Source organism: Myotis lucifugus, unplaced genomic scaffold, assembly GCF_000147115.1.
Source record: "Myotis lucifugus unplaced genomic scaffold, Myoluc2.0 scaffold_137, whole genome shotgun sequence".
In the NCBI taxonomy this organism is placed as follows: Eukaryota; Metazoa; Chordata; class Mammalia; order Chiroptera; family Vespertilionidae; genus Myotis; species Myotis lucifugus.
In genome coordinates this window covers 2,037,907-2,052,212 of record NW_005871185.1, presented here as the reverse complement: position 1 = coordinate 2,052,212, position 14,306 = coordinate 2,037,907, and the positions used below count along the sequence as shown (strand labels likewise).

The window sequence follows — 14,306 nt, the reverse complement described above, 5'->3', positions numbered from 1 at the left end:
TACTAATGACATTATGAAGTGGAGTATGGGGCTTAGCATGTGGGTGAACTACAACAAGGAAACTTTCAGCAATCCTCATCTTTATAGTTTAATTACTTTTTCCATGATTTTCCCCCAACTACTCAGTCTGAAGGACAGGGACTGTGTAACCTCCACAGAACATGGAACATCACCTGCACAGAAATCAACCCGAACCCTCTGTCCCCAGTCTAGTTCACTTGTTTACCATCCCAACTCTGACTTTTTGACGTGCTCAACTTACCGTAGAGCAACAGGGACTCCGGATCAAGCCCCAGAGTCTCACAGCCAGACAGGTTCTGATCATGGAAATCCTGTAGCAAAATGCCCAGCACCAACTCCTCACTCATCATATACTTCATAAAACTGTCATCTTCCGATGGAACCCCAAACTGCAGGTGGTAGGTTATTGTGGCATTTTCCTCTCTAAAAGGCAAATTAAACAGAGAAAGTCAAACGAAACAGAATCGCACTGCAAGTCTGGAAACTAGTTTTAGCAATAACATTTCTTTTTTTTAGTTCCTCGTGTTCTTCCAAGTACAAAATAGCAAAAGGTATGCTGCCCTGGAAGAATCCTCTTCCACGGGTCCAGCACAGAATATTCCGGTGACCCCCACTGCCTCCTCCCCCTTAGAACACAGCCCCTGGGAGTCCACTGAGAGAGGACACTGAAGGGAGAGATGGGACCAGCGATTGTCAAGGAAGAGCCCAGGGCCCACTGTCTGCCCCAGCTCCAGCCTTTGACCGCCCAGGCAGTCCAGGAAAGCCCTGTTCTCCTCCTGTTCCCTTCTGCATGCGCTCACACAACACCCCTTTCCCTGACCAACAAGTGCAGGTTAGTCAGAGCAAATTGCTTTAGCCAGTTCATTAGTGTTTAAGGTAGGGCCGAAATCTCCCTGCCTTCAGGGGTGCAGAACTCCTGGTCTCCCACCGCTCGCCCCGTGTACCAGCAGCAAATCATACCTCCCTGCTTTGTCCCCAAACTAAGAAACTTGTTCTGTCTCACTTCCACTCCCGAAGCTCCCAGCAATGCGCTCTTAAAAAGGGGACCTAAGGAATTTTTCCCATTATCAAAATAAAAATAATCATAGGGCTATTCTCAGTTAATGAGTAGATTATACTATCTGTTAAATGCTACATCAACATTTAAGTTTTCCACAATTATCCTATTACTTTCAAGATGACCCAGATTAAGAGCAAGAAATAAAATAATTAAGAGGTAGCCACATCTGAGACTCTAGCCCTAGGGCGTTTTATAAATAGGCCAGTCCCAATAGTAAGCGCTGCCCTTATTAAGGACAAGCAAAGAGCTCCCTCTTGTGGCCAGAGGTCACCTTAACATTAACGTGGCTGACAAGTTTATACAAAGCCAAGAAATGTGCCAAACCCTGTGGTTTAGAATGAATGAGAGTCAGGCCCTGGGGAAACAGTTTCAAGGACGCCACTACAGGCAGGCTGAAAACTGCTTCCAAACTCTAAGCCAGCAACTCTAGTGTACAGGTGCTCCCTGTGTTTTACCTTCTAATTATCGCTAAGGATGGTCACATCTTGACTCACAGCCACCTTATGCTCCCATGGGCAAAGGGTTGGCTTATGGAAAGGACTCGAGGCTGACTTTCATAAGGCCAGACCAGATGCTGAATGAGAGGTTTGCTCTGTCTAACGCAGCCTGACCAGCCCATTGTCATTCTACCAAGTGAGTGTTGGGGTGAATGTACTCAAGGCTGAATTCTGGGAGAGAAGAGGGATTTTCAGGGAAGCAGAGAACTCTGTGGGCTTTGCCTCATCTGCCCACCACCTGAGTGGGTCCAGCAGCGGATGAACCAATGGGCATTTCCCAGGTTTTCATTGAGCGGGGCTGGGCCCGAGGTCAGGATTTGTGTCTACACAAATGTCCGCAGGCCTGTGGCTGTCTCCTGCTCACAGGCAGCAACTGCGGCTTTGGAGACAATGGCTTTTGTTCCTCAGTTGAAACTCTGCCTAGATTTTAAAAAATGTTCCCAGACAAAGTTCTTTATCTAAAATACTAAAACCCTTGGGTTTTTCTTTCCAATAACTTTTAAAAGCAGATTTTGTAACAGTAAGTGTTCAGACTTTGAGTCATGTTTCACTCCTTTTTCTGATGAGTTTTTCCCAGTGTCAACCCCAAGCCACTATACAATCCCACGTCCTCTAAGCCATAATAGGAGACTGGATTCTTAGAAAAGCCCTTCAGTCTAGGTGGCTCTCAACTTTGGCTCAGTCTTTGAGTTGCAAATTGGGGCAAGTGCACAGAGGAAAGCATGTTGGGTCTAATTATGCATTTCTCCATTTTCTATTGGTGTTTTAATACCAAAGGCTTATGATTAAAATGAGCAATGTCAAAAAAGTCACCTTACTTGGCCATAAAAATGTTGAGATCTTATTTGTGACAGCATGAATGGACCTAGGGCCATGGTGCAAACTGCAGCTCTTGAGCCACATGCGGCTTTTGGCCCCTTGAGTGTGGCTCTTCCTGAACCTTAGGAGTACCCTAATTAAGTTAATAACAATGTACCTACCTATATAGTTTAAGTTTAAAACATTTGGCTCTCAAAAGAAATTTCAATCGTTGTACTGTTGATATTTGGCTCTGTTGACTAATGAGTTTGCCGACCACTGACCTAGGGTATTATGCTAAGTGAAATAAGTAAGTCAGAGAAAGACAAATACTATATTATTTCACTTGTATGTGGAATCTAAAGAACAAAGTAAACAAGCAATATTGAAATAGATTCATATATACAGAGAATAGACTGATGTTTGTCAGATGGGAGGAGGGTTGGGGGACTGGGTGAAAAAGGTGAAGGGATTGAGAAGTAAAGATTGGTAGTTACAAAATAGTCATGGGATGTAAAGTACAACGTAGGGTTATACAGTTGAAAAGAGTTTTTAGGGGTAAAATAGGCAGGTTTAGGTAGTTTTAGGAATTAGGGGGTCCATGGGGGAGGAAGGCATAGTTGGTCAGGGGCCTGGAACTGCCAAAAGGCATTCATTCACAGAGGAACAAAAGGTGCCACAGAATAAGAGGAAAGGAAGACATCCATTTGAAGAAGACAAGGACAAGCCACAGGATATGGGGAGAAAGAGGAAACAAACTTTCACAGAGAATAGAGAAATGCTGACAAATGGGAGAAAGAGGAAAACAGATTTTCACAGGAGATAGAATTCTACCACTGAAGGGGGAGAAAGAGAAGGGGACACCACGAGGGGTTTGAGTTTTAAAGTTGATATTTTACCAATAAGAAGGAAGCATCAAGAGACAGAACTGCAACCTTTATAAACCTTAGGGAAAAGGATCCTAGTGGGCTACTCCCTTTGGGACCCCCTCCCCTTGTGGGAGTCTGTACCTGTTTCCAATAATTTTTCACCTTTTCATCTACTACCTTTTGACCATGGCTTCATTCTTCAAATCCAACCTGGACAAGAATCCAGGAAAGAAACCACCCTTGCATCCTGCTCAGAAAAATAACACTCGATTCATAGTCAATAATACTGTAATAACTATATATAGCAGCGGTTCTCAACCTGTGGGTCGCGACCTCTTTGGAGGTTGAATGAGCCTTTCACAGGGGTTGCCTGAGACCATCCTGCATATCAGATATTTACATTACGATTCATAACAGTAGCAACATTACAGTTATGAAGTAGCAACAAAAATAATTTTATGGTTGGGTCACAACATGAGGAACTGTATTTAAAGGGCCAGAAGGTTGAGAACTACTGATATATGGTGTCAGATGGGTACTGAAAATATCAGGGGAAGCATTTTGTAAAGTATATGATTGTCTAACTACTACGCTGTACATCTGAAACTAATCTATAATTAAAAAAAGTGTAATATGCTAATTAGACCGGATGAAGCTGGGGCTGCAAGGTCCGAGGCAGCCACGGCAGCTGCGAGTGCTGAGCCCCTTGCATGAATTTCGTGCACCAGGCCTCTAGTACAAAATAATATTGAATATAAACTGTAATTGAGAAATAAAGTTTAAAAGAAAACAAAAGTCATCATAAGGTCACATGTACATAGGAAATCCATAAAGAAGGAGAAATAGTGTTGCCAAGGCAACCTGCCACTGTATGCGTTTTCAGACATCAGATCCATTTTCGTTTGTCCCCATTGTGCTACCACCTGCTTTACATACTTCCCCTCCCAGGTCTATTCATATTATGGCTTCAATATACGGTTAGAGAGGGGGCCCCAGTGGAATATTGCCTTTGATGATCACATTCCAGGGATATCTTAGGAATAGTAGATAATAAAGCTTAGTCAGGTAAATTTTATCCTACAATACAAAAAGATAATCAAATGACTTCTCTATATACATATGCCTTTTACTTTCCCTGTAGTATACCCTATATAATAAAAGGCTAATATGCAATTGACCAAACCGAATAACCGGTCGCTATGATGCACACTGACCACCAGGGGGCAGACACTCAACACAGGAGCTGCCCCCTGGTGGTTGGTGTGCTCCCACTGCGGGGGGTGGGGGGGGGGGTGGGGAGCGCGCCGCTCAGTCAGAAGTTAGGCTCTCAGCTGGCAAGCACATTGGCAGTGGCAGGAGCCTCCGCAGCAGTGCTAAGGATGTCCAACTGCTCCCGGACTGCGACAGGGTGCAGGCTGGGCTGAGGGACCCCTGCGAGTGCATGATTTTCGTTGGGCCTCTAGTGTCTTTATATTTTTAATATTACACAAGGAACACGGACTCCTATATTACTTGTGTTCCTCAAAATCACAAGTCAAACATGGCTTCTATCTTTTCCATCACATCACTATCTGAGATCTATTTCTACCCTTAGCTCATTTACGCATTCTCTGTTAAACAGGAATGGTGTGCCTGGGACTGGCTTTTCCTCTCTTCTGTGTGACCTTGTTAAGTTATCTAATTAATCTGGGCTTCACTTTTCTCCTTTGTAAAATCAGGGAGTTGAGCCCAGCACTAACAAGCTACAATTCTATTGTTGGTTCCCTTTGTGCTTTGAGACTTGGGAGGTCCTTCTAGGTAAATGATGGTGTTGCTTTCCAGTTTCTCCACATTCTTACCTGAAGTCCATTATTTCCACTGAAGTAAAATAACGATTCAGAGATGGGGATGAGCTGTACACATCTGTGAGCTGAAACAAACAGGAACAAGTAAAATAACCACACACATAATTAAATGGATCTTATTGCATATCACCTGACAAAGCAAAAGTACTCCTAGACAAAGGGGATTCAACACTAGCCAGAAAGTAACTTATCCAGAGACTCTGGATCAAGAAGCAGACAGAGGAGGGCTTAGCACCAACCAAAAATCAAGTTCACACTCATGTAAAAGAATCTCATTTGATAAGGATCATGTGACGAGGCTGGGATTTTCAACATCTCTTATGTATTGCACTGACACTTTGTGGCCTTAATGAAGAGAGGGGTCTGCAGCCTGTGTCCACCCAGACCCCAAGGAACTCGGGCAGGAGAGAACAGGGAAGTGTCTGGGAAGACGGCAGAACAGGCCACTCAGGGCCTGGCACATCACTGGACAAGGGCTTTCCCTCCTTTCTTGAGAGCTTCATTGTAAGAAGAAACAGCCATGCTAAGCCACAGGTAAGGCACTTTTCCTGGAAAATGGGACCAAGTAGGGCTGGTGTATAATTGCAAAGATAATGGAGTTCTTATTTTATGCACGAAATATTGCCATCCCAAAAAAATGACACCTATGTTCCCACTACCCATGTTTCTTTGCTTCACATTTTACCACATCTACTTCACCCTTTCACTCTAAGAGACAGAACAAACTAAGCTACTCTTCTTACACACAATTCCTCTCTCACCTAGTGCTAGCCATTGTCCTAAAGAGGGTATGACTCCTTCTCATGCATGTTTTTTATAAATGTAATACATCCTGGTGCAATCAGTGCTACATAATTTAATTTGTGTTTTATTAAAATAAAATATGCACCATAATCTACACAATCTTCTATGACTTTGTTTTTCTTTTCACTCGAAATTATGTTTGGGATTCACCCATAATGGTACATCTAGAATATGAAGGCCTTTCACTCTAACTCCTAACTCCTGCATAGATTTCACTAAATGGTTGGACCAACTTTCCCATTTATGTACAAACTATACTGAAGTTATCACCCTTGGATATCTCTGTGCCTCTTTTCTCATGTGTGTAAGAGTTTCTTACACATATGAGAAGAAATGCCAGGAAATGGACTTGGTGGGTCCATGATTAGGCACATCGCCAAAGGAACTAGATCTTGCCAAATTGCTCTTCATCTTACTCTTCTCCCAGGAAGGTAGAAATGATCCATTTCTCACAGCCCTGCTGGTACTTAGTGTTACCATATTTTTAGATTTTTTGCCAGTTTGAAGATTATAACATTGTACTTTGCATTGTTTTAATTTGCCGTAAGCAAATTTTATCCATTGCTTTTGTGCATCTAGGCATCTTGGTTAACATACCTTTGAAATGCCAGAAGTATTCCTCTTTTTCAGATCCACAAGGGAGCATATAATCTTGTTAACTATTCTGTAATTCAATCACAGAGATTTCCCTGCCTTGCTTTCTCACACCTTCAAGTAATCTTCCTTATGTTCCCTCTTTAATTCTCATGGTATAAAAGAAACCACAAAACAGTCATTCTTGAGAGCATTTGAGATTGCCATGATGTCAGTTTGCTCAAATAAACTCATAAAAATTCTCTACAGATTTGGACATTCTCATGTTTACACCTTCCTTCCAACCTTCTCTATTCCCTCCCTCCCTCCCTTCGTTAATCCTAATGACCTAGCACAGTGTTTTGTACATAGTAGGCTTTCAGAAAAAATTCAAGTTAAAATTTTAAGAGATGGAGTGGTACACTAGATCACTTTTAGTGGAAGGTTCTTTTAGGTGGCATAGACCCCTGCTATAATTAGGACATATTTATATATTTGGGAGCTGTTAACCACGCAATCTACTTTAGGCTAAAAAAAAAAACCCCAGAAAAATGGAGGTGCCGCTCCTCACCCCTTGTTCTGGTGCCTCCCATACTTGGCCTATGAGGCTGGGTGCAGACTGAGCTAGGAGCCTAGTGAGCTGATTATCAGAGTCAGGCTTATTGGCTAAATAGAAAACAGCTTCCAGAATAAGAGAAATACCCTCTCCTAGGTTATCATAGGTGCCATGCTAACTCCTGCATCCAGCACATGCACATAGCTAATGGGCTGACTTTAGCAGAGAAATGGCCCCAACCCTAAGACAGCACTCGGGCGGTGAAATATGAGAGGGGCTAGGAAAGCTGTGTTCACAAACGCCAAGAAAATAAAGCAAAAGAGAGGACATAGCATTCCAATATACACTCCCACTTACCTTCCTTCTCCAGAAACTTTTGGAAGCTGGCCTAATGGGAGAAAGGGAGATTCTCGACATGACAATAAAAGTGATATCCCCAAGTTCCTCATTTTTAATCCTGAACATATTTGATTGGGAAGCCGTATGGGGGGGGGGGGGGAGGGCGGGAACAGGAATCTTTTCACTTCACTGCACCTTTTATCATCTGCAAGTCAGATAATTTTTTAAAAATATTTTACAATGTTCTTTCTATGCATCTCATATGCACCTGTGGGTATACAGGGAGAACTCAGTGATTCTCATTAATTAGAGAAGAAACCGGCTCAGAGGCCTGTGACTTTGGCCCAGAAAGCACCCTCAGTTCCTTTGCCACTACAGAGTGATCAGCCGAAAACAACCATAGAGTGAGAGATATGGGTCTCAGGTGAATGATTAACATCCATTTCCCTTTGACATAGAGAGTGCAGCCTGTAGTTGCTGATTCATTTCATTTCTGCTTATCAAATGCAAACCCTCAATTTAAAAAGCAACCACGAGGAAAGCAGCAAGAGGCTCTTCAGTCTGCAGCTTGCTCCGGAAGCAGCTGGAAGGACGGGAGGAAAAGGGCACTGCAGAGGAGATATAAACAAGGAAAAGAAGGAGGAAGGGAAACCCAAGATAATCTTCCCAGAGCACAAACTCCTGTGATCAAAGAGGCAATCGAGGTTATCCCCTGGGGACTCAGAGCTGACTCAGGGGTGACTGAGCTGGAAGCGCCTCCTTTAGGAGCTGTGGTTGGAGGCAAATGAAGAGGACTCGCCGCATTCGACCTACCGCATTCGACTTACCGCTGCAAAGAAGAGTGTAAGGGAGAGCAGGCTGGCCTTGCTTGGATTTTCCTATCAAAACTTTTGGGTCTGGCTGTGAACCACCCTGTCTTTGACAGGATGACCAGGATCGCCCCAACCAACCCTCCTGGTCTGGCTGCAGAGCACCCGTATTTCACAGAGGGCTCATTCTCCTCAACTTCCCACTCCATAAATCATGCCACAGTCACCCACAGGGCCACATTCACAGTCTCCCTCACTCCCACACCCAACCCGCCATGAAGCCGTATTGAATGAGAAGACCTCTTAAATCTCACTCAAATCTTCCTTCTTCCCCCTGACATCACCTAGTTCAAGGCTCCCTGTTTCATCTGGCCTACCGCAATGCTTCTCACTATACTCCACTGCAGTGTTTTTTCACCATTACACAGAAAGGTGAAAATGAAAGTTACCCTGTCAACCTGCAGATTAAAATATTTTAGTGCTTTACCCAAGAGTAGGAAAACCACCCTTCCTGTTAAGCTTCACCTCTGCAAGTCCTCACCACAGCATGTGGAGGCCATAGTACACTGCTGTGCAGACCCTCATCCCAAGAATCTCCTCCTTCAGGAGGCCTTCCAAGTCTCCACATCCACCTCAGTAGTCTAGATGCCACCCCCGACTTTGTGGTCGTAAAATATCCTATATGCATCTCAACCGTTTTTGCAATATCTATTTAGTTGCTTCCTCTACTTGGTCTGTGAGCCCCCACTAACAGCACACAGGTTGTGGCCCTGGCACTTGGCATATGGTCTAGCACATCACAGACCCTCAATGAAGCTACAATTAAATCAAATGTAAGAGCAGAGTGAAGAAACAAAGCTTTATCCTCCCTCTTGCTGGAGGCCAAGGCTCTTCCCTCTGGTTTTGCTCGACAGAAAGTCCATTTACAAGTGTCTGTTTCTACCAAAATTCAGACCAAAAATATCCAAGCTTGAAGCTACTTACTCTGTGGCTCTATGGCTACTCTTGTAGCAGAATCCACATTCTAATTGTCTGAACTCAGTAAACAATGCATAAAGTCCCATTACCCTTTTCGTGAGCAGGTGAGGCAATTCCTTTTCAGTAACACACTCCTCTGGAATCTTTAGCATGACCAAGAATGTTTTATTTGATGATAACTCAAGTATTTCATTTTCATCTTCATCGATGTAAGTTACTAAAAAGAGTGGAAAATGGAAATAAAAGGTAAAAAACACATATGCATAAAGTAATAAACTTATTCATTGGCTGCTACACTTTCAAGACAAACAAAACAAAACAGTGAGCACTCATCAAGGACAAAGCCTGGCAAGAGTGAACAAGTATGAACAGAAATGCTTTCCCCTCTTGGTAAAACCGAATAAAGACAGGGTCTTCCCTCCATCGTGATAAACATGTTATTTGTTTGTTTTATGCCATAGGGGTCTCAGCTTCCATTGAATGCAGACTGAGGGAAGGGCCAAAGGGCAGGATGGAGTGGGAAGAACGTGAATTTTTTTGTTAAACTGAACCTGCAACTTAGCTATGTACATAGGTGTCAAGGCAGATGCCGGGGGACAGTCAGGACAGGGGGACGAAGAATGAGTGATGGGGACAGGGAGTGGCCAGGAATCATCATGCACCAGAACAGAGGGGGACTCGAATATGAGCGTGTGAGCCCATGTCTTGAAATCTCCCAGGGAGACATGGGCATGAAGTCATCACTCATGAATACGTCTCACAGGATAGGAATGTTGACACACTCTGTTTGCAGAAGGAAAACCAAACTGCACTCAGAGCCCCGGGGTGTACAGGACAATGAGTTCTGTGTGGCTGCTTGTGCTCTAATAACTGAGCTAACTGATTTTTATGCAGTCAGAGCTAAAGGAAAAACACACAAAGTGAGGAGCCAGGAGCTAGAATTGGGGCTCACAGTACTAATTATGCTCCTAATTCTGCCTCAGCCTCACCATCTGAGCCCACGCACAGACCCCCTCTCTGACCCTGAGAAAGGTGTAGGTGGGTGGAACTTGCCATAGACTTTTTTCTCAATTTCCAAGCTTTAAAAATAACATAATCAGCCTCTGTAACTGGATTTTGGAAAGACCCCAGTGGAACCAATTCAGTGTTTCTGATGGGAGGGTGGGTGAAAAGGGGGAAGAATTCTGGGACTTACTCCCTGAGACAGTCTGGTAAGGTGAGACATGAGGAGCAAGGGAATGTGCAGAGAAGAGCTGACAGAGCAGCTGAGACTGCCAGCTTAGAAAGGCCCAGCTACTCAAGTCTGGTGTGCTGGCCTCTGGGAACTTAGGTTTCAGAAAAGTTCCCACCATTCCCTGATAAGTGTGGCTCACTGTGCCTCAACTCTTTGTACAAACAACGCGGCTTACCATGAATATCTTTCCTTTGGAGAGTCTGGAATGTTAATAGGGCCAGACAGAGGCTGCCTATGTGACCAACCCCAATAAAACCCTGGGCACTGAGTCTCAAATGCACTTCCCTAGTGGAAAGATTTCACAGCTTGGTGACACACTCATTGTTAGAGGAATGAAGTGTGTCCTATGGGACTGCACCAGGAGAGGACTCTTGGACACTTGCTTCTCCTGCATTTCACTTTATATCCTTTTGCTGTAATAAATCATAGTCATCTCCACAACTACTTGCTGAGTCTGAGTCCTCCCAGCACTCACTGAATCTAGTGGTAGATCTTGGGGACCCCAAACACAGGAAATTACCCATGCATCTTTATTTGTTGTAAGTCACTCATTACGTTATTTTGTCTGACAATAGCAGAAAACTTGCAATGTACAGGAATCTGTAGCAAAGTAAGATTTTGATAAATTCTGTAATAAAAAGGGGTTTTCCCCATATTTTATATTATATGTTGGGATCTTAGTGAAAAGGTCATTTGTATCCTCCTTATGTTGTTTGCTACTGTCATTGGTTATTTGTCTTCATTCTTTTGTTGTTGTTGCTGTTAACATATCAAAAGCCATTCCCCATGTGTTTGAAATTCCTTGCAAAGATTATTTTAATAGCTGCATAATGTTCATAACTGGCTTGCTCATTTTCTTACATCTTTTAGCGTTTTCAGATTTCCACCGCTATAAATAATGCTGCAGTGGATATCTTTGAGCTCTACACCCTCCATGCACGTTTCCAAAGTAGATATCAGTGCCTGGGAAAGGAAAAGGGGCTGTCAGGGGGTGGATACAGAATTCCTATAACTGTTGAACTCAAGGGCCCTGAGAAGAGATGCCATCTGAAAAGACACCTCCAATAATAATAGTTCTAATGACATATATTTAACTTGTATCATCGAATAATGAATCTGTCCCAAGACCTGGCTAAATAGATGTTTGTTAAAATAACAACAATAGCAATGGTTTTACCCAGTCAGCAAAGCTTGTACGTTACTAATGAGACTTCATCTGGGCAGCACTTTCCATAAAGAGAAAACTATGTGGGTTTTTTTTTTTTAAAAAAGCTTAAAACATATAAAGTACAATTGCAGGTACACAAAACCAGCTCTTTGGTTGGAATATTAGAAATAAGGCAGCAGAGAGGTGTCTGCAGGAGGTAATGGAGCTTGTTAAATGTCTCCCAGGAAGGAGGTGGAGGTAAATCGCGTGATGATGGATCAGATGAAGGGAACCAATAGAGATTGGATGCAGACAGGCCACTAGTTTGGGAAAGAGAGATTTTGATGGACAGCAGTGGGAAGTGCAAGGATGGGAGGAAAAAAGGAAGGAAGGGAGGGAGGGAGGGAGGGAGGAAGGAAGGAAGGAAGGAAGGAAGGAAGGAAGGAAGGAAGGAAGGGAGAGAGGGAAGGAGGGAGGGAGGGAAACCAATCCATGTGTCTCTCCCACATCAATGTCTGTCTCTCTCTCTCTCTCCCTCCATCCCTTCCACTCTCTCTAAAATTCAATGGGAAAAATATCCTAGGGTGAGGATTAATAAAAAAATTAAAATAAAAACATTGAGGTTTAGAGAAAAAGCATAATTTGTTCAGGTCAACTGAGCTAGTAAATAGTAGGGTTGAGTACATTTGCAGACTCAGATTCAGAATCACTTATATTTTACCCATGTGGAAACTGAGGCCTAGTGGGTTGAAGAATTAGCCTAAATTTAGACAAATGCATGATGGGCTCCTCAAGGGAAAGAATGAAGAACGTGAAAAGTAAGACAGCTGAAAACAAGCCTCAGGCACCACATGTGAAGGCCAAAGGCAGGAAGAGCAAGAGACCTAAAGTCCAGGAGTTCTGTAGACCCAGAAGAGTACAACACAGCTAACAGAGCTGAAGGCTGCAAATAGGTCAGGGGATGGGAGGGAGGCCATTCATTGGGTTTCATGATCAAACAACTGTGGTGACCTTGGGAAGAACAATTTGGGGCCAAAGGATACAAGTGGTTTAGGAATGCACAGGAGGCAAATCTTCTAAAAAGAGACCACTCTTTCTAGAAGTCTGCCAACGAAAGAATAAAAAGAGAAAAAACACCCAAGTGAGGTGACAAGATTCTGGCGGAAGATTGCTTTGAAGGAGAGATGGTGCTAGCACATTTGAAGAGGCCCAAGTTGAGAAGAGCCTGAGGAAGCTTAGAGAGAACAGGATCATTCTGCAGGTCCACAGGTCAGAACCAGCTGGCAAGGATTCTATGGAGAACACAGGTGAAGGGGTCAGTCTTGGAAAGGTGGATAAATATATGCAACTTGAAGGAAAGAGGAACAGGTGAAAATGCTAAGAAATTTCAAAGTACTAGGCCTGCTATTATGTTCCTACCCCCAAGGACCTTGGTACTTGGAGTTTCCTAATGCTGTCTCCTGGGATTTTCCCGTGACTCATCCAACACCAGGAAGCATTGTCAAGACCTTGTAATATCATAAAATGGAGCTCTTCTTCCCAACTCACAGGTAAAATAAACCCACTCAATACAGCATAACTTGGAAAGTCCCTGCTTATATGTTGGTACCATAGTGTCCCTACTCACTGAAAAGCCTGGATGTTAGAGAGCACAGGGGTCAGACAGAAACCCATAATGCTGTGGGGTATCACATAAGGATCCCTAGAGTATTAAATCTGATCACCTTTAAATCATATTTCTAAGCATCCATTTATTTGTCACAGTTTGGTTTTCATAACATTTTAAATATTTTGCCCAAACCAAGAAAAGTTTCATTAGAAAAGTGTTACTCCCATCTGTCTTCTCCCTGGTTGGGGCAAATTAGCAGAGAAAGTAGAACCCTTGAGAATGCTTAATTGATTCTCCAAATTATCCAAAAAGATGACTTAGAGAGAGGGGGAGGTTTTTTTCCCCTTTACTCTTCACACCAAGGAATTGCTCATTCCTTAGGGAGGAGAGAATCTATTACTAACCTTTTCCCTATAGACCTGTGAATTCAATAGGCTTCCCTGGGCCCTGCTCATAACACTTTTCATTTAAAATGATCTCATTGTCTACAGTGAGCCTGTGAGAGCGCTGTCTTCTCTTTTGCAGTGTGCACGCAGCCCCAGCTCAGTGTCTTGGGCTGAGCCATGACCCTGAATTTACAATTACTTCAATGGCGTACCACAGGTAGAGTGGCAGGAGAGCCCACCCCACGTGCAGACAATAAGGGGTGCACAATTTTCAGAGAATCAATAATAAAACGACCATAGGCTGCTCTGCTGAGATTCTTAACAATGTCAGTGACAAGATCTACCTCCCCACCCAGTGCCTCAACCTCGGTACTCCATTGTCTCTTCCCCCAACTAGTTACCCTTTGCTGTGTCCACTCCAACTCCATAGTTACTAACACCTCTGCCACAGAGCCTCACTCTGAGAACTACAGAGCCCTAAGGCATGAGATTACAGAGCTGAGAGGAAGGGAAGAGAGAGGAGAATGGCAAATGTAGCTCCCGATGAACCTCACTTCTTAGTGAACCTGGATGGCACGGGTACAGCCCTTGACTCTCTAGACCAGGGGTCCTCAAACTTTTTAAACAGGGGGCCAGTTCACTGTCCCTCAGACCGTTGGAGGGCCGGACTATAGTTTAAAAAAAACTATGAACAAATTCCTATGCACACTGCACATATCTTATTTTGAAGTAAAAAACAAAACGGGAACAAATACAATATTTGTATTTGCATGTGGCCCGCG

General features: G+C 43.5%; 1 protein-coding gene across 1 annotated transcript in view; it reads right to left on the bottom strand.

The window, feature by feature from the left end:
• The window catches only part of CUNH3orf52 (chromosome unknown C3orf52 homolog), a 29,181-nt gene that overhangs the window by 5,972 nt on the left and 8,903 nt on the right, over window positions 1–14,306 (bottom strand). Inside the window, exons 3-5 of the mRNA XM_006094447.3 lie at window positions 9,238–9,365; window positions 5,084–5,154; window positions 263–444 (exon numbers count right to left, since the gene is read on the bottom strand). Coding sequence (XP_006094509.1) covers window positions 263–444; window positions 5,084–5,154; window positions 9,238–9,365 — 381 coding nt within the window. The remainder of the gene's footprint in view (window positions 1–262; window positions 445–5,083; window positions 5,155–9,237; window positions 9,366–14,306) is intronic.